Raw genomic sequence first — 19183 nt, 5'->3', positions numbered from 1 at the left:
TGCCGTGGCCTCATCGACGGCTGAGGTTGGTTTGATCCCCCGTCGGCCCTCACGGCACAGTGCGTACGTACGCACAATTACAAAACGCTGGTAGTAGCAGTAGCAGCTGAAACGGAGACGGAAAGAGGCAGGAGACGTGAGCGCGACATCTCACGTCCGCGTCGAGGCCGGGTGCTCGCGACGAACACGTACCAGTTGTACTGTACTGGAGCTGGACGACAGCTCGCTCCGCGACCAACTCGTGCACGTAAACGAGGTGGGGCATGCAACTCGACTCGACGGACGGCCAGGGGGGAGTCCCGGGGCAAGGACAAATTCAAGTGTCGAGGGAGACTATTGTCAGTGCGCATCGCAAGCATTGTATGATTGTGGACCGTTTGTCTATTCGTTTGGCTGTGGCTTATCATAAACGACCGTACTGACGCAGCCTGTTCGTTTGGCGGTGGTTTATGGTAATCGGAATAGTATTTTTCTCTCACACAAACCAACCAGCAGTACTTCTTCACGAACCAGCAACGATACGAGCCAGTTAACTGAACAGGATGCGTAACTTTGGCGCCAGCCAGTTGGGGTAGATGCCAACGAGGAAGCGTCAGCCTGTTCTGTTCATGTACCAGTACGTGCCACGATGATCATGGGTCACAGACATGGACGTATGGCATGAGCCCAAAGACAGAGCTCACAAACAAGCAACTAAACTTACAATTGTTTTACTTCTCTTCATTTTGTCTGGTAATGGATCCGATTTTCCTATCAGATCTTTGTTTGTCAAATCTCTTGCCTGCACAAGCTTGACTTCCAAGGTACCAACAGGCTTCAGTTCCAGATCACTGTATATATAATCAGTTATGATCTTCCCTATGTGATTTAACAATACAGGCTAGAATGACATTAGGATCCACGAATCAAATTACCTGTAATCCCCAGGTATAATAGGAATGACTTTCCTTACTGGCCATGTAATTGAATCTTCAATTGCATTTTTTATAGTGTCCTGCACAAAAGGATAATTACACCATCTCAGGTATAGGGAACACGACACCCAATTATCTGCTACAAATATTAATGTACTGACAAACCTCAAGAGCATCTGAAATTCCAGGTACAGAAGAAATTTCGCCACCAATGACCTTCAGTCTGAAATCCAGCTTTTTCTGACATGCCACACGATTTGAGAAAAATAAATGAGATTAAGGTAACACATGTCAGAAAAAACAGAGAAAAAAGGGAGAAAAGAAACCTTCTGTCGTAGAGAAAAGCAAACAGCTCCAAAGCAAGGTAGCTCTTCAACTAGTGGTTTGAAAATCAAGCGGAAGACGCCTGTAAAGCCAATGTCCTTCACCTATGTGGCAAGACCACTCACACAGATTATGGTGCATCCACTTTCAAATTTTGACATGCACAATCACTCTATTCGTGATACCATACACAAATGTGGGAAAAAAACCATTATGAGTAAACCAGAAAATAGCGGTAATGCAAATTTCATCTTTCTTAGCACAAGCACATGAAGACCAACAAATTATTCCAACTGGATACCCATAATGGTCAACTGTGTGAGGTAGGAATAACTCATGCATTTAGTGCATCCTCATATGGTGGCATTTATATTAAAGGACCCGGGCATAGCCGTGAAATATCTCACCTGTATTGGAAGCGCGACACCAAGTCTAGTTTTTACAGCAAGTATGATACTTGGATTGGCATCCCAATTCATCTCTAGCTCCATGACAATTCCTGATTCCTTAGTAATCTCAATGATGGAAATACCTGCACCAAAATCAGCAGAACTTGCAGGTTAGCAACATACCAGGTAATGAGGAACTTACACCACATCTTTGATGAGGCTAGATAGAAAATGAAAATCAAATAACACAAACCACGAAATTGAAGACTGCTGCAAACTCACCATAACACAACATATTATTTCTATTTACTTTTGCATTATGCCATTATAAAATGAACGGGTTGCAGAAGTAACTATACACTATGAATATTCACACAATGGACCATCAAACCCTTCTGATTCTTGTTTTATTTCAAATACTTCAGCAAACTAGAGTATAAATGCAATAGCTTGATCTGTTGTGTCTTGTTTGAATGCACTTTTGTTCAAAGCACAGAAAATCGAATAACAGTTCAGTAACAACTAAACAGTTAAATGTAGGTCGTCCGAAAATGGAGCCTACTACGTAGCCACTAGCCAGCTCAATTGGACGCAAGAGAAAGTAAGAAATACTATTTTATACTCTCTTCTCATTATTACCCAGCATCTATCTCTTCTCTCACAAACATTCTTCTCTCCATGATCTAAGTGAAATAGCCTAGCTATTTGTTCATTGCTACTTGCTAGCAAGCATTATCTCTCATGTTCTTCACTCTTCCACATCAGACTCATCTACTATGTAGCTAGCCTTTGGACACGCCCTAGTGTCATGGGCAAAAGCACCATCAGTGATGGTGGTGGTGTCATGGGTGCATGACTCATGCACCAGGGTTGAAGTCCTGGTGTGCGCCTATCTAGATGTTTGTGAAGTTTAATGGATGTATGCATCCCTAATTGTGAAGTTATACTTTTATAATCCAAAAACTGGGGAATATACAGTAGTAATTGTCATCAGATAAAAGTATACACAGTACTGTCCTCTGTGGACTTCTATAACATGAGGTGCAGTCCGATGTGGCATAGTCTCAAATTAAAAATCTCACACTTTGGTTCGATCATGTAGAAGTAAATCAAATACAAGTATGACAGTGATGGAAAATGCTTGGGCTACCTTATGGAAATCAATGAAGGGAGGAGTTTGAACTTTGAAGAAACCTACCGGTAAACTGTGGTGCAACAGTACCAAGAGTGAGTTTTGAGAACTTCAGGGATGCTAGGATTATTTGTTAGCATCCTAGAGAAGCAACTACTTGCTAGAGAAGGAACGAATTAACGATGAGTGCTTAGTACGAACAATTCAGAATTCGGTTACAGAGTTTTCTCCCCGTCTGCTTCGCCCTTTGTCCTCTTAATATTGTCCTATTACAGCCAGTCTGGGCCGGCAACAAAAGGGTTGGGCTTCTTCTTCCGAATGGGCCTGGACACCGGGGGTTCTTCAGATGATTGACTTGGCAGCACAGTGTTAACATTCCCTCCCTGTTGAGAACCAGCATGTCCCCAGGCTGGTGCGCGAGGAAATTGGAGCCGAAGCTGCTCATAAGGTTTCCAGGTAGCAAGAGTTGCAGGCATCATTGACCACTTGATGAGTACTTGCTCAACTGGATGATCACCAGATGTCCACCGACGTTGCAATACAGCTTCAGGTACCTGGAACTGCACATCAGAAGAAGGGGGTTCAGATGTGACTGGCTCATTCCCATTGGACTTCTTTAGTTGCGAGACATGGAAGACTGGGTGAATCTGAGATGAAGGTGGTAATGCCAGACGGTACGCCACATTGCCAATCTTGGCTTCAACTCTGTATGGTCCAAAGAATCGGAATGCGAGCTTCTGACTAGACCGCTTGGAAACAGATGCCTGAGCATACGGTTGCAATTTTAGGAACACCCAATCTCCAATCTCAAAGGATCTTTCAGAACGGTGTTTGTCAGATTGCTGCTTCATTCTTGCCTGAGCTCTAAGCAAATGCTGCCTGACAAGATCTTGCATCAAGGAGCGTTCTGAAAGCCATTCATTAAGATCAGGAACAGTAGCACCAACCATTTCAGCAGATAAGCCTAGGTGTCTTGGGGCATAGCCATACAGTACCTCAAATGGAGTTTTGCCCAATGCCGAGTGAAAATTTGAATTATACCAGAACTCGGCTAATGACAGCCATTTCTTCCACTTGGTAGGACAGGCATTGACAAAACATCGAAGATATGTTTCCAAGCATTGGTTGAGACGTTCAGTCTGACCGTCTGTTTGTGGATGATACGCAGTACTAAACCTTAACTCAGTGCCAGCTAACTGAAACAACTGTTTCCATAATGCACTTGTAAAGATTTTATCCCTATCAGAAACAATGACTGATGGAAGCCCATGCAATTTGTATATCTGATCCATGAACAGCTTGGCAACTGTTTGAGCATTGAATGGATGGTGTAAAGGCAAGAAGTGGCCATACTTAGTGAACTTGTCAATAATAACAAGTATAGCATTAGCTGATCCTGAGACTGGCAAACCTTCTACAAAATCCATACTAATAATATCCCAAGCAGCAGATGGAACTGGTAAGGGTTGCAACAGTCCAGGGTATTTGCTCCTATCAGGCTTAGCTTTTTGGCAGATAACACAAGACTGAACTAGGGTCCAAATATCAGACTTCATGTTTGGCCAAAAAAACAAGTGTTTGATTCTATGATATGTAGCAGGGGCACCAGAGTGGCCTCCCAAAGCACTGCTATGTAGAGCATGAAATACCTTGTCATGAAGCTCTTTATTTTGACCCAACCATATTTTGCCTTTATATCTGATGATTCCATGAGCTAATGAATATTGAGGAACACCTTCAGGATGTATTGCCAATTGACTTAGCAGTTTTGTCGCTACAGGATCAGATACATAACTGGACTGAATGTCTTCGAGCCATTGTGGCTATACTGTAGAGATTGCCAGGAGCTTGTCAGTAGTTGGGCATCTAGATAAAGCATCAGCTGCTTTGTTGTCCAAGCCTTTCTTGTAAATGATCTTATACTGTAAACTCAGCAACTTAGTGAACACCCTTTGCTGCCATGGTGTGTGTAGCCTCTGTTCATTTAAGTGGATCAAACTCTGCTGATCAGTATGAATATAAAATTCACCATGAAGCAAGTAATGTCTCCACTGCTCAATAGCAACCAAGATAGCCAAATATTCTTTTTCATAAGTAGACAAGCCCTGGTTCTTTGGTCCCAATGATTTACTAATATAAGCCAAGGGATGACCTTCCTGAACAAGAACAGCACCTACACCACTGCCACTAGCATCAGTTTCTATATGGAATGGCTTGGAAAAATCTGGTAGAGCTAAACAAGGTGCTGAACTTAGAGCTTGTTTTAGAGTCTGAAAAGCCGCTTCATGAGCATGAGTCCAAGAAAATGGTGTATCTTTGCACAAAAGGAGTGTTAGAGGTTTAGCAATAATTCCAAAATGCTTTACAAATTTCCTATAATATCCAGCAAGGCCCAAAAATCCTCTAACATCCTTGACACATACAGGAGTAGGCCAATCCTTGACTGCCTGAATTTTAACTGGGTCTATAGAGACTCCTTCAGCACTTATGACATGTCCAAGGTAAGATATTGATGGTCTGACAAACTTGCACTTGGAGAATTTGAGTTTCCATTGATCTTTGGACAACCACTCAAAAACCTGTTGCAGGTGATAGATGTGTTCTTCTCTTGTCTTGCTATAGACCAAAATATCATCAAAGAACACTAATACAAACTTCCTGAGTCCTGGTGCCAGTGTACAGTTCATAGCCCCTTGGAAAGTGCCTGGTGCACCAGTTAACCCAAATGCCATGACCTTGAATTCATATTGGCCTAGGTGGGTCTGAAATACAGTTTTATATTCTTCTCCAGGTTGCATTAGGATTTGGTGAAAACCGGCTCTTAAATCCAATGTAGAGAACCACTTGGCAGTAGATAGTTCATCCATAAGTTGATCAAATATAGGAATTGGAAACTTAGACTTCTTAGTGATAGCATTCAATTGTCTATAGTCAACGCACATTCTATAGCCACCATCCTTCTTATGAACTAGCAATACAGGTGATGAAAAAGAACTGGCACTAGGCTGGATAATACCTTGTTGTAACATGTCCTTGACTTGGGTTTCCAATTCATCCTTGAGCTTTGGAGAGTATCGGTATGGCCTGATTGTAACTGGATCAGCTCCAGGAAGCAATGGTATAACATGGTTGCAAGCTCTATTGGGTGGCAATCCTGATGGTGCTGCAAACAATTGCTCATAATGTTGGATTAACTCCTGAATGTCAACTGGGAAAAGTGACAAATCAGGTAATTCACTCTGTGTAGAAGCACAACAGAATTGCAAAAGCAATAGTGCTTGGACATCATCTTGAATGCCTTGCAGCCTGATAAGTGAACCTTGGTATGTAAATTGAAGCCACTTGGACTTCCAATGAATCTGCATAGGACTGAACTTCTCCAACCAATCCATGCCAATGATGAGATCAAATTGTTTAAGGGGCAACACCTTAAGATCAGACTGAAAACAATAATTGTCAATGCACCAGGTAACATCACGCAATATTTCATTACTGATCAAAATGCCACCTCCTGCTACGTGGACTGAAGTGGGACTAGAAACAACTGCCTGTGAGCTCAACTGCATAACAATACTATCACTAACAAACGATGAAGAGCTGCCAGAATCAATTAGTATTGTGAGAGGTATACCTTCCAATGTACCTCTAAATTGGATTGTTCTTGGAGCAGGAGTACCCTTGACTGCACATTTGGACAGAGAAAGAAAAAGGTGCTCTGAACTACTGGAAGATTCCTCCAGAGATATGCTGCAATCATCAACATACAATGTTTCCCATAGATCTTGAATGGCATGTAGAACTTCAGGAGCACACTTGTGATCTCTGGACCATTTCACACCACATTTGTAACATAAGCCCATTGCCTTCCTGTAAGCTTTAACAGCTGTCAACTTGGAATCCAAAGTAGATGAAACACTCTCCAGAGCAGCTCCTTGTTTAACTGCTTTGGGAGGTGGAGGAAGGGGCAGTGCTGTTCTGGTAATCTTGGAAATTTGGGCAGCACTAGATCGTGTCATCTCAGTAGTACCACCAGCCTCTTCCTGCAGTAATGCCAAGGTGCAAGCAGTATCGAGAGTTTGGGGCCGCTGAACAAGTAACACAGAACGCAACTCAAATCTTAGGCCGTCGATGAACCGTGTGACAAAATAGACTGGATCTACACCCTTGTTATAGGCTATGAGCTGGTCTGTCAAGGAAGTGAAACGAGCAATGTAATCGGAGACCGAGGAAGTCTGACGAATATGGAGCAACTGACGGACAAGAAGCTCATGTTGATCCCGATCAAAACGATCGCGGACCATGACACATAACTGCTCCCATGAGACAGAATCCAGCTGTGACTCAATAGACTGAAGCCATAATGCAGCGGCATCAACCATCTGCATAGTAGCGATGCGCACACGCATAGAAGGCTCAATTGAATACATGGAGAAGTAATTTTCGCAGCGTGTGCGCCAGAGCCGAGGGTTTTCGCCATCAAATTTGGGAAAATCGAATTTAGGCAATCGAGAATTCGTGTGGGAAGCAATTTGATGATGAGTAACAGGGTACGGATGGACCATAGGAGGAGGATGAACAGGATATGGTGGTGGAAATGGAACTGTAGGTTGGATAGTATGATGAATTGGGTTGTTTGTCGGAAAATGATGGAACGACCTGATAGGAGGTGGATATGGTGGAACAGGAATCGGAGGAGGCACACGAACAGGATGAATAGGTGGGGAATAGTGCATACCATTGTCCGGGCCATGAGTTGTGGGTGTGGGTGACCCAAACTCAGGAGCCCGTGTAGTCGTGGCGATGTGGTGCCCGCTGGGCAAGGTGGCGACGCCAACAGATGAGTCCGCGGCTGCCGGTGTTGAGGATGACAGGACACCGGGTTGGTGCGGCATTGTGTCGAGCACTCTACGGGCGCCGATCTCGGTCACCTTCTGGAACTGGAGACGGAGTTCATCAACGCGTCCTTCGAGCTCGGGACGCCACGCGGTCACATCAGCAGCAACCGTCTCCAGGGCGGTGACGCGGGCGTCGCAGTCGTCGTCGGAGATGCACACGCGATTGGACTCGATCGCCTCCAGGCGCTTGGATATGGCGGCTTCGTTGTTGACGCAGGCAGACTCCAATGTCGCAAGACGCTTGATGATGTCGGGGCTGAGAGGCACGGAACCACGGGACTCCAACTCCGCAAGGCGACGATCGACGTGCTCGTCGCGAGCGGAGAGGCTGCGCTCCAGGCCGTTGAAGCGGCGCTCCCAGTGCATCTCGCGATCGTCGAGGCGCTTGGTGAGGCCATCAAGCTTGTCGATGACGATCTTCAGATTAGGATCCATGACGCCGCGCGCGCGCTGTCGACGGGTGTAGTGCGGGTGGTTGGGGACGGTAACCTCCAGGGCAGCGCACAGCGGTATAGTTGGACGGCGAACTCCGGACGAAGTACAGCGTGGAACGGTGGACGACGAACTCCAAGCAGAGTACGGCGTGGATCGACTAAGTCTGATACCAGATTGTTAGCATCCTAGAGAAGCAACTACTTGCTAGAGAAGGAACGAATTAACGATGAGTGCTTAGTACGAACAATTCAGAATTCGGTTACAGAGTTTTCTCCCCGTCTGCTTCGCCCTTTGTCCTCTTAATACTGTCCTATTACAGTCAGTCTGGGCCGGCAACAAAAGGGTTGGGCTTCTTCTTCCGAATGGGCCTGGACACCGGGGGTTCTTCAGATGATTGACTTGGCAGCACAGTGTTAACATTATTGTGGACCGTAACTTTGGCGCCAGCCAGTTGGGGTAGATGCCAACGAGGAAGCGTCCTGCCGATGCCCACAGCCTGTTCTGTTCATGTACCAGTACGTGCCACGATGATCATGGGTCACAGACATGGACGTATGGCATGAGCTAATCACGTGTGTTGGGAATAATTTGGCATTGCGTCAGCAATTTGCACGGCTCCTTTCTGGAGTTTTGGGAAGAATAATCTAATTATAGTATTTGATATAAAATATTCGTGCCAAATCTGAATGATACTCCCTCGATCCGTGCTTAATTTTAGCTTGTGGAGATTGAAAAAAAAATGAGAGAAAGGTTCTTTATTTATCTACGCAAGCAACGTACTCCCTCCGTCCAAAATAAATGTCATTATAGTATTTGTGCCGGTCAAACTTTCTTAAATTTGTCAGAACCCTAGCGTGTAATAATCTATTATTATATAAAATATTCGTGCCAAATCTGAATGATACTGCCTCCGTGCTTAATTTTAGCTTGTGGAGATTGAAAAAAAAAATGAGAGAAAGGTTCTTTATTTATCTGCGCAAGCAACGTACTCCCTCCGTTTCAAAATAAGTGTCGCTATGCTATTCGTGCCAATCAAATTTTCTTAAATTTGACTAGATTTATAAAAAAATATTAACAACATTTATTTTTTCAAATAAGTTTACTATGAAAATAGATTCAATGATCTATTTAATGATATTAATTATATACTATAAATATTAATATTATATATATACTCAAATTTAAAAGTGTTTAGTTCCTCGGAAAAGACAACGGTATATGACAAAGGGAGTACTATTACTTGCAGCCCGTTATATTTTGAGATACCTGAATCCCATCCGTATCAGCTATTTTTTTAAGAAAAAAAAATCAGTAGGGGTCAGGTAAAAAGTTCTTACTTCAGTATCAGCTATTGTGACATGCTAGAAACAGAAGCTGGCAAATAGCCTCGCCAGGTAAAGCAAAGAGATCACGGTCCTGTTTGACTGGCCGAAAAAAACGGTCAATCCTGATACTGATATGAATGTCGATGATTTATACGACTTATAAATTCCAGCGGACAGGCCCCTGCAGCCTTGTACTTTGCCCGTTCCTTCGGCTGTTCACTCAATAGTTTACCTTTAGGGGATGTTTGTTCTTTAATCGCTTCTAAAATTCATGTCACATCGAATGTTTAGATACTAATAAAGAGCATTAAATATAGATTAATTACAAAACCAATTGCACAGATAGAGGCTAATTTACGAGACAATTTTTTTAAACCTAATTAATCTGCCATTAGCGCATGTTTACTGCAGCAACCCGTTGTCGAATCATGGACTAATTAGGGTTAAAAGATTCGTCTCGTAAATTAGTCGCAAGTTATGTAATTAGTTTCATAATTAATATATATTTAATACTCTATACATGTGTCTAAACATTCGATGTGACAGGAATTTTAGGAGGATTCTGTAGAAATCAAACACCCCTTACCCTCCCGAGGCCACCGTACACTCCCAAAGCTTCGTGTCTGCTGACTGTCAAAGCGTTGCATCAGCTGTGATGTCTTGTGACGTGCCATGCCAACTGCAACAGAGGAGGCCGCATTTTTTTTAAGTGCGGAGACGCGTGCTCCGTGCCCGCCCTTGCGCCTGGAGCTCGTTTCGTTGGCGCGGGCCGCGGGGCGGGAGGGGCAAGGGAAGGCTGCCCGCGGAGGCGGAGCCCTGAGCGTTTTGTCCCGGGCGATGGCGTCAAAAGCTCCAAACGAATCCGCCGAAGGAAACTCTGGGATGCTCGTGCGCCTCCTGTCCGGGTCTGAAAGCCTCCGTCCAGCTCCAAATGTGAGAATCTTTCGTGCGCTTTGGGCTTTTTTTTTTCCTGCGATGTCTTTCGTACGGTAGTTGGTTAGGCTGTCTCCAACACGAGTTTCATCGTGTAACTCGAAGCTAAAATGGGTCTCCAATATAATAACTATAGCCTTCAACAGAGTATCTATATGGAAGACATATTTTGGGTGTCAGGAGAAGCATAACCTAAATCTGAGTATCCTTCCTCCTAAAGACCTATTTGCAGAAAGGGTTGTCTTTTAGGTCTTGTTGTTGAAGAAGACAAAAAAAAAAATAGGTATTAAACCCTTTGCCTGTAGCGCTACCCAAAGGACGAATGAATCTTGTATTTTTTGTCACGGTTATTGTAGACGGTCATAAGAAATGGTGTTTTGGCTGCTTTAGTGAGTCTATGTCCCTCCGTTGACCGAAGTTTCTCGGAGAGACTAGTCTATTGCATAGATGGCCAACGGGCCAGCCCGGCCCGGCACGACATGGGCCCGTGCCCGCACAGCCCGATAGCCAACGGGCCGGCACGGCACGCTGTGCCTCCCAGGCCGTGCCTCACAAGGCCACAGGCCTGGCCTTCGGCCTAGGCACAGCCCTATGTGCCGATTTCCGTGCCGGGCCGGCCCGAGAAGCACGACCATTTCACAGGCCGTGCCAGCCCGAGGCCCACTGAGTCACGCGGGAGTAGGCGGGGTCGCCGTTGCCGGGACGTAGGGGTCGTGGAGGGGCGGCGGGGGCTCGAGGCCAGCCACCGCGTGGGGGCCTTGGGGGAGGAGGACGGCTGTTGGCGTGCTCGAGGCCGAAGCGTGCGCCGTGGCCACGTGGGGAGGCGAGGAGGTGGCCGCACGGATCTGCCCGCCCGCGCACTCCTAGCTGCGCGCCGCCGAGGGAGAGTGAGGGAGGCAGGGACGGGGAGGAGGCGCCGCACCAGCGTCGAGGCAAGGGTGGGGAGCCAGATCCGCGGTGGAGAAGACCCAGCGTGGCCAGATCTGGTGGTGGCGGGATCGGGGAAGGAGGCAGTGCGAGGCCAGAGATGGCGGTGGCCGCCGCCCGCCGGTAAGCTTGTCTTGGCACCGTATATGCGTCGGGGCGGAGCTCGGGGCCAGCGCGCTCGCTCCCGCAGTGGCGTCGCTCAATGAGAGGGAGGGGCAGGGGGCGTCGCCGTCCGCGCTTGGCCGTCGACGTTGCGAGGAGAGGAGAGGTCGCGTGAGGAGCCGAGGACGCCGAGGAGAGGGAGGAGGCATCTGGACTCCCGGTCCCACGTCCGCTCTCGCTCGCCTCGCCCGACGCGAGGGAAGGGGAGGGGGCGTCCACGGCGCCGGCTCTAGGGTTCGGGGTGAGGGAGAGGGAGAGCCGCCGCGGGCGTGAGGGAAGGGGAGGGGGCGGGCGTCCGCGGCGCCGGCTCTAGGGTTCGGGGTGAGGGAGAGGTAGAGCCGCCGTGGGCGTGAGGGAAGGGGAGGGGGGCGGGCGCCCGTGGCAGCGGCTCTAGGGTGCCCGCTTATATATGAGGGGGGAGGCGGGTTGGGGGCGGCGGGGAGCGCGTGGGCCGCGCTGGGCCGTGGGGAGGGGAGGAGGAGTGAGGAGGGGGAGGGGGAGGCCGGGCCGCTCATTGAAGGCTCGTGCTGTGCCAGCCCATGGGCCTAAACAGCGGCCAAGCACAGCCTGCTCCCTCGGACAGTGCCAGCCCGGGCCCGCTCGCCACCGGGCCGGGCCGTGCTTGGGCCGGGCCAAAAAAAAATGGGACTCATGCCGGACCGGCGGGGCCATATATAGTCTATTGCAATGTTGCAGCCGCCATATGTCAGGAACTGATGGGATGGGACACCCAGGTTTTGGCCATTTATTAGGATCTTTGTTTTGTGCGACGAGGCACGCATGCTGCGCTAAGAGATGGGACGAATTGGATGCCTGCTACGTACAATGGTCCGCGTGTGATTTGTGTGCTTTTCGTGTATTTTCTGATCTACTCCGTATTTGTATTGCGGAAGAGAAGTTGGAGCAAGGGAACCTGACCGACCCCCTTTCAGACTTCCCATTTGACGTTGCATGAAAATATGAAATTTTGGCACCAAGATATGTACTTTCATTTTTAGCCAATCTCAGATGGTCACTACCGCACTATATCAGAAATCTCAAGCCACTGTCTTTTTGTTCCTTCCCTTTCTAACGACAGTACCCTGCACGCCTGCACGTGAAACGCAAGAGTGTACGTCATTTTCCTCGCCTCCGACGTCACAGTCTGACAGCAGAGTTCGCATGCGTCGTCCCAACATACAGTTGCGGAAAATGCAGTGCACGACAGCACGACCATGGAGCGTCTGCGCACATTAAACCATGGTGAGCTTGATGGGAGCAACCATCCGTGACTGTGATTGCGTCAACTGCTAATTTTGTTTCCACTAGATTCTTGATCTACACATTTTTCTACTATGAATATGGCATTACAAGGAGGATACAGACAAACCATTGCGATGCGCCGACAGCTTAACCGATCGAAACATAACAGCCGCATGTATATGTGCAACGGATCAATTTGCACCTGAAAAAGCCGCATGCATATGGGCAACGGATCAATTTGCACCTGAAAAATTTACAAACGCTCAACCAAGCAGGTCTCAAGGCCGAGTCAGAACCATCAAACCACCATGGACAGCAGCCAGCCCAGCCCCCAAAAATAGACGTGCACCCATACGTGCACAATTACTGCGCTTATCTCAACCTTAAGCTGTCCCCGCTTCTCGCGAATCACGCATGATTGGTTGTGGAGACCACTTCAGATGCAAGTTCAGCTTCCCACTCTTTGCTCCCTCCAGGTTGAAGCTTTCCTTGTACTCTTCTTCCAGCAAAACTTTTGTCAAGGTCAGGATGCACCGCCCCATGTAATCCTACAGAAAGCATATTCGACGGTTACCTTACATTTGCAGTAGACAAACTACTATGCTGGTAATAATATGAAAGCTCCAGTTGAACTTACTCTACGAAAAGTGTCATGGTCATATACTTCCAGCATAAGCATGTCATGTAAGCCATCTTCAACGACAAAATCAAAAGTCTGATTCCATACTGGGTTCAAGCTTTCGTTCACAACCTGTGGTCAGTCACATCATAGGGGCAGTTAAAGACTTGCTTTGTCCCAAGCATTTTCTGACCATAGCACTATTATGGTTCTCAACTGATCAAACTGATGTCAACTTTGTGAGTCCATAAAAAATTTGACTAATCATGTTTAGACATAGCAGTTCAATACGACTCGGAGATATGAACACATCACTAAGAAATTTGTATTTGATAAAGAAATTACCCTTGTCTTGTACTTTGTCTTTGTCTTCTTGAGAGAAAGTACTACATATGGGTCAGATTTTCCATTCATATCCATCGCAGGCAGATCCTCCCCAGATATCACTGTTACTAAAAGAACTCCTCGTATGATGATTTCCCTTTTCTTTCTAGAAGACAACCTATCAAAACTAGAGCCCCCTGATCCATTTTCCATGCTTGTCATTGTTCTCTCCAATGAAGTCATCGAAAACTGTTGGCTGAAAGGATTTGGTGCCTCTTCCTTCATGTCAAATGGACAGTAGAGAAGCTCAAGGTGCACCTGTTTTAATCATGTATGCCACGAGGAAAATATTATGTACCTCTATGACAACACCCCTGATGGATGATAACAAGGCATGGTAAAGCTTGTTCCTCAAAAAGAAAAAGAAATAAGACTATTTTCTAGGGTCAGGGAAAGGAAAAGTGAGCAGTGCTGCTTTCATGAAAATCAGGCTCACCTGACCCCGATCTTTCCTGTCCCTTTGAATCTCCAGATCTTTTACAAGTTTTAGCCAGACATCCTTCACTTTGCCTGGTTGTAGATCCTTCAGCCTGACTTGAGCACAGCCAATCAATTCCGATTCTTGAATGCCATCATCAGTCATAAATCTTCACGGTTACACACTGAGTATCAGCATCTTCAACAGTAAACTCAAAGTGTTCATTCCAGATAGGGTTCAGATCATTGTTCTGTAAAGTAGTTGAATAAAGCGGTTAGAAATAACTCCAAAAGACAGAGCTCACAAACAAGCAACTAAACTTACCATTGTTTTACTTCTCTTCATTTTGTCTGGTAATGGGCGTACATATACAATGGCAAAAGGATCCGATTTTCCTATCAGATCTTTGTTTGTCAAATCTCTTGCCTGCACAAGCTTGACTTCCAAGGTACCAACAGGCTTCAGTTCCAGATCACTGTATATATAATCAGTTATGATCTTTCCTATGTGATTTAACAATACAGGCTAGAATGACATTAGGATCCACGAATCAAATTACCTGTAATCCCCAGGTATAATAGGAATGACTTTCCTTACTGGCCATGTAATTGAATCTTCAATTGCATTTTTTATAGTGTCCTGCACAAAAGAATAATTACACCATCTCAAGTATAGGGAACACGACACCCAATTATCTGCTACAAATATTAATGTATTGACAAACCTCAAGAGCATCTGAAATTCCAGGTACAGAAGAAATTTCGCCACCAATGACCTTCAGTCTGAAATCCAGCTTTTTCTGACATGCCACACGATTTGAGAAAAATAAATGAGATTAAGGTAACACATGTCAGAAAAAACAGAGAAAAAAGGGAGAAAAGAAACCTTCTGTCGTAGAGAAAAGCAAACAGCTCCAAAGCAAGGTAGCTCTTCAACTAGTGGTTTGAAAATCAAGCGGAAGACGCCTGTAAAGCCAATGTCCTTCACCTATGTGGCAAGACCACTCACACAGATTATGGTGCATCCACTTTCAAATTTTGACATGCACAATCACTCTATTCGTGATACCATACACAAATGTGGGAAAAAAAAACCATTATGAGTAAACCAGAAAATAGCGGTGATGTAAATTTCATCTTTCTTAGCACAAGCACATGAAGACCAACAAATTATTCCAACTGGATACCCATAATGGTCAACTGTGTGAGGTAGGCATAACTCATGCATTTAGTGCATCCTCATATGGTGGCATTTATATTAAAGGACCAGGGCATAGCCGTGAAATATCTCACCTGTATTGGAAGCGCGACACCAAGTCTAGTTTTTACAGCAAGTATGATACTTGGATTGGCATCCCAATTCATCTCTAGCTCCATGACAATTCCTGATTCCTTAGTATTCTCAATGATGGAAATACCTGCACCAAAATCAGCAGAACTTGCAGGTTAGCAACATACCAGGTAATGAGGAACTTACACCACATCTTCGATGAGGCTAGATAGAAAATGAAAATCAAATAACACAAACCACGAAATTGAAGACTGCTGCAAACTCACCATAACACAACATATTATTTCTATATACTTTTGCATTATGCCATTATAAAATGAACGGGTTGCAGAAGTAACTATACACTATGAACTATAACAAGGGCACTCAACTGCCCCTTTATTGTAGGTTCCAGTCCAGTTTACTGACAGCATATTATACATCTAAAAGAACTAAAGGGATATTCACACAATGGACCATCAAACCCTTCTGATTCTTTTTTTATTTCAAATACTTCAGCAATCACTAACTAGAGTATAAATGCAATAGCTTGATCTGTTGTGTCTTGTTTGAATGCACTTTTGTTCAAAGCACAGAAAATCGAATAACAGTTCAGTAACAACTAAACAGTTAAATGTAGGTCGTCCGAAAATGGAGCCTACTACGTAGCCACTAGCCAGCTCAATTGGACGCAAGAGAAAGTAAGAAATACTATTTTATACTCTCTTCTCATTATTACCCAGCATCTATCTCTTCTCTCACAAACATTCTTCTCTCCATGATCTAAGTGAAACAGCCTAGCTATTTGTTCATCGCTACTTGCTAGCAAGCATTATCTCTCATGTTCTTCACTCTTCCACATCAGACTCATCTACTATGTAGCTAGCCTTTGGACTCGCCCTAGTGTCATGGGCAAAAGCACCATCAGTGATGGTGGTGGAGTCATGGGTGCATGACTCATGCACCAGGGTTGAAGTCCTGGTGTGCACCTATCTAGATGTTTGTGAAGTTTAATGGATGTATGCATCCCTAATTGTGAAGTTATACTTTTGTAATCCAAAAACTGGGGAATATACAGTAGTAATTGTCATCAGATAAAAGTATACACAGTACTGTCCTCTGTGGACTTCTATAACATGAGGTGCAGTCCGATGTGGCATAGTCTCAAATTAAAAATCTCACACTTTGGTTCGATCATATAGAAGTAAATCAAATACAAGTATGACAGTGATGGAAAATGCTTGGGCTACCTTATGGAAATCAATGAAGGGAGGAGTTTGAACTTTGAAGGAACCTACCGGTAAACTGTGGTGCAACAGTACCAAGAGTGAGTTTTGAGAACTTCAGGGATGCTAGGATTATTGGCCTATATTGTTCAAGAACAGGCTCTACAGAGGTTTTGATCAGTTCTGATGCCGCCTGCAATGACGAATGTCAAATAAAAAAATGCGTACACAATAAGATTGTACATAATCGAAGTCAAGTCAAACAGAGATAAAGCTGAGTCCAAGATTTGAAGTTCTGTTGCAAGAAAGCGTACATCGTTTACAAACGGCCAAATCTTGGTCAACTCCTGATTAAGCCATTTTAACTGCAAGATTGCGTCGTCAACATACATTCATCAACATATAGTGCAGAAGAATTAGAACTAACTAAAGACAGCCAAGCCAGATACCTTTTGCTGCGATGAGAAAACAACCCAGGAAGGGTATAGGTTGGCGGGGAGTAACTTTCGCGAATCCTCAATCGTCATTTTTGAGAAACTAGCAATGGTAGCAGCCTGCATCAAAAACAGAGAAGACCACTCTTAGTATCAGGAATGGCTGCAATCTGGACAAAACACCCACCAAGTGGACCATTCCAGGTTTGAGATATATACAGAATCAACGGCATGGATGGAAATTAGTGAAATGGAAACCATGAGAAGATCGGGACAGGCCACAGGCCTAGGGCAAAAAGTGCTAACTGTTGCATGTGGTTCAGTGGTTGTCAACTTTATTGTATGCAAACTTGCACAATGAGAGGGTGTGACCATGAACAACGAGCTTGCACATGCTAACAGCCATGTAAACAAGCACCGAAACAGGCAAATGGCCTGCAGTCCAGCATTGCAGTACCTAAACCAAACACCTTGCTTCGTGCTATCTCCTACTTAGGATTCAATGATTGCTACCCCTCAAAGTAATAGAACTCCCCCGTCGCAACAAGGCGTCAGCCTGTTATCAGCCGCCAACAGTGTTTTCCTCTCCCACAAACACCAGCCGGGCTTATCAGTCCACGAACCATTCAGCGAACAGGCCGATAGTGTGCCCAAAAGGGAAAGGGGCCTTTCCGGCGCACCAGCAAGGCCAAATCTACTATCCGAAACCAGTGGAAAAGCATGCCGACAGTGGAGTCCCAACGCCTCCCCACCTAACCAAGGGAAGAAGGGAAGGCAAGCGGTTCGTCTTCGCTTCGATTCGATTCATACGGCAAAGTGATTTCTTAAGAGCTACTACCACGAACCCCATATTCCTATCGCAAGCAGCACGCATCGGTTATATTCGAGGAATCGAGGAAGGAGCCGGACGAGGTCAGGGGGTGCGAAACGCGTACGTACCAGCTTTCGGCGGCCGGCGGCGCGCGAGTTCTCGCAGCGGGCGAAGCCGACGATGATGGCTACTCCCACCGCGACCCCCAATACCAGCCCCACCCAGAACCCCATCCCGCTCCTCCTCCTCCTCCTCCTCCTTCTCCTTCTCCTCCTTCGCACGACACCCTACCGGCACCGCCGCCCTCCCGCGTCCGCTAGCCGACGGGCGCGCATCCGGGGGCTGGCTCGCCGCGGAGTCGGAGATGGCGAGGAAGCAGCAGAGCTATCGAGCTGCAGGTGCAGGGCGTCGCCGTCGGCACCGGGCAGGGACAAATGCCGGCGCCCGACGGCAGCGGGGTACGGTCGGCTGGATAACAAGTGGAGGTTCGCTGGTCTCGTACGAGTTTAAGGCCATTGGTTTCAGGGATAAGAGACCGGAGACTAAAAGAAATCTAAAAGGGAACTAAATAACATATTTAGTTTTATGGACTAAAACGAAGGTATGTTTGGTTTCACGGTACCGAAGATTAAAAACTATTTTTAAGTCATTTTTAATCAAATAGCAGAGATTACTAGAGAGATTTTCAGTCTCGAGTTCACTGGTCCCTTAGAAAAGGCTTTTTAGAACTAATAAATTAAATTTACGGCCCTTATCCCTCTTTCTCTTCTCCTTATCTCTGTTCAAAGGAAAAAGGAAAGATATTTTAGTCTCTGTTTAGCCTCTTCTAAAAAGAACTAACCTCTAATAGTCCCTACTATTTGGTTAAAAATAGACTAAAAGGATTAAAAAGTAATCTCTAATCACTAGTTCCATTGAACGAAACAGGCCCTGAAAATACAGGGGAGCGGAAATGCGGAGACGACAGAGGACAGACAAGGGAACGGAAATCGTGAGGGGGCGTCAGCCAGACCAACGGGGGGAGATCTCGGAGGAAAGAGAAAGAGCGCATACTATGTGTCGGTTGCTCGGTTGGCTTTCTGGTGAGGTGGTGACGTGGGGGAGGCGCTAGCGTCGGGGTGGAGGGGCGGCGTTGGACTGGTGGGAAGGGGGGTCCGCAGGAGAGTGGGTGGTTTGGGTGTGGGTTCTGGTGGACGGTGATGAGCTGTCGTGGTGGTTTTTTATTCTGGGAACGTGTGATGGGTTGGAAAAGGTACCGATTCGATTCACATACGAGGACGAGGCTTCCTCGGTCAAAAATTTAAATGAAAACAATATTATAAAAAATATTCACATACTGTTCAT

At 45.9% G+C, this 19183-nt stretch overlaps 2 protein-coding genes and 1 pseudogene across 2 annotated transcripts; all 3 read right to left on the bottom strand.

The window, feature by feature from the left end:
* Positions 1–679: 679 nt before the first annotated feature.
* Positions 680–1836, bottom strand: LOC136496186 (synaptotagmin-5-like). Its single transcript, XM_066491876.1, has 6 exons — positions 1830–1836; positions 1646–1770; positions 1241–1342; positions 1080–1154; positions 915–994; positions 680–830 (listed from the first exon to the last, which is right to left on the bottom strand). The coding sequence occupies exons 1-6, from the start codon at positions 1834–1836 to the stop codon at positions 680–682; spliced, it is 540 nt and encodes a 179-aa protein (XP_066347973.1).
* Positions 1837–4582: 2746 nt separating this feature from the next.
* On the bottom strand, positions 4583–8089 carry LOC136496185 (uncharacterized). The gene has a single exon (XM_066491875.1). The coding sequence runs from the start codon at positions 8087–8089 to the stop codon at positions 4583–4585; it is 3507 nt and encodes a 1168-aa protein (XP_066347972.1).
* Positions 8090–12794: 4705 nt separating this feature from the next.
* On the bottom strand, positions 12795–18380 carry LOC136496342 (synaptotagmin-5-like; annotated as a pseudogene).
* Between the last annotated feature and the right edge of the window lie 803 nt (positions 18381–19183).

The sequence above is a fragment of the Miscanthus floridulus genome, chromosome 12 (genome assembly GCF_019320115.1).
Source record: "Miscanthus floridulus cultivar M001 chromosome 12, ASM1932011v1, whole genome shotgun sequence".
In the NCBI taxonomy this organism is placed as follows: Eukaryota; Viridiplantae; Streptophyta; class Magnoliopsida; order Poales; family Poaceae; genus Miscanthus; species Miscanthus floridulus.
Note: the sequence above shows the minus strand (reverse complement) of the source record. Positions and strands in the feature narration are given on the sequence as shown.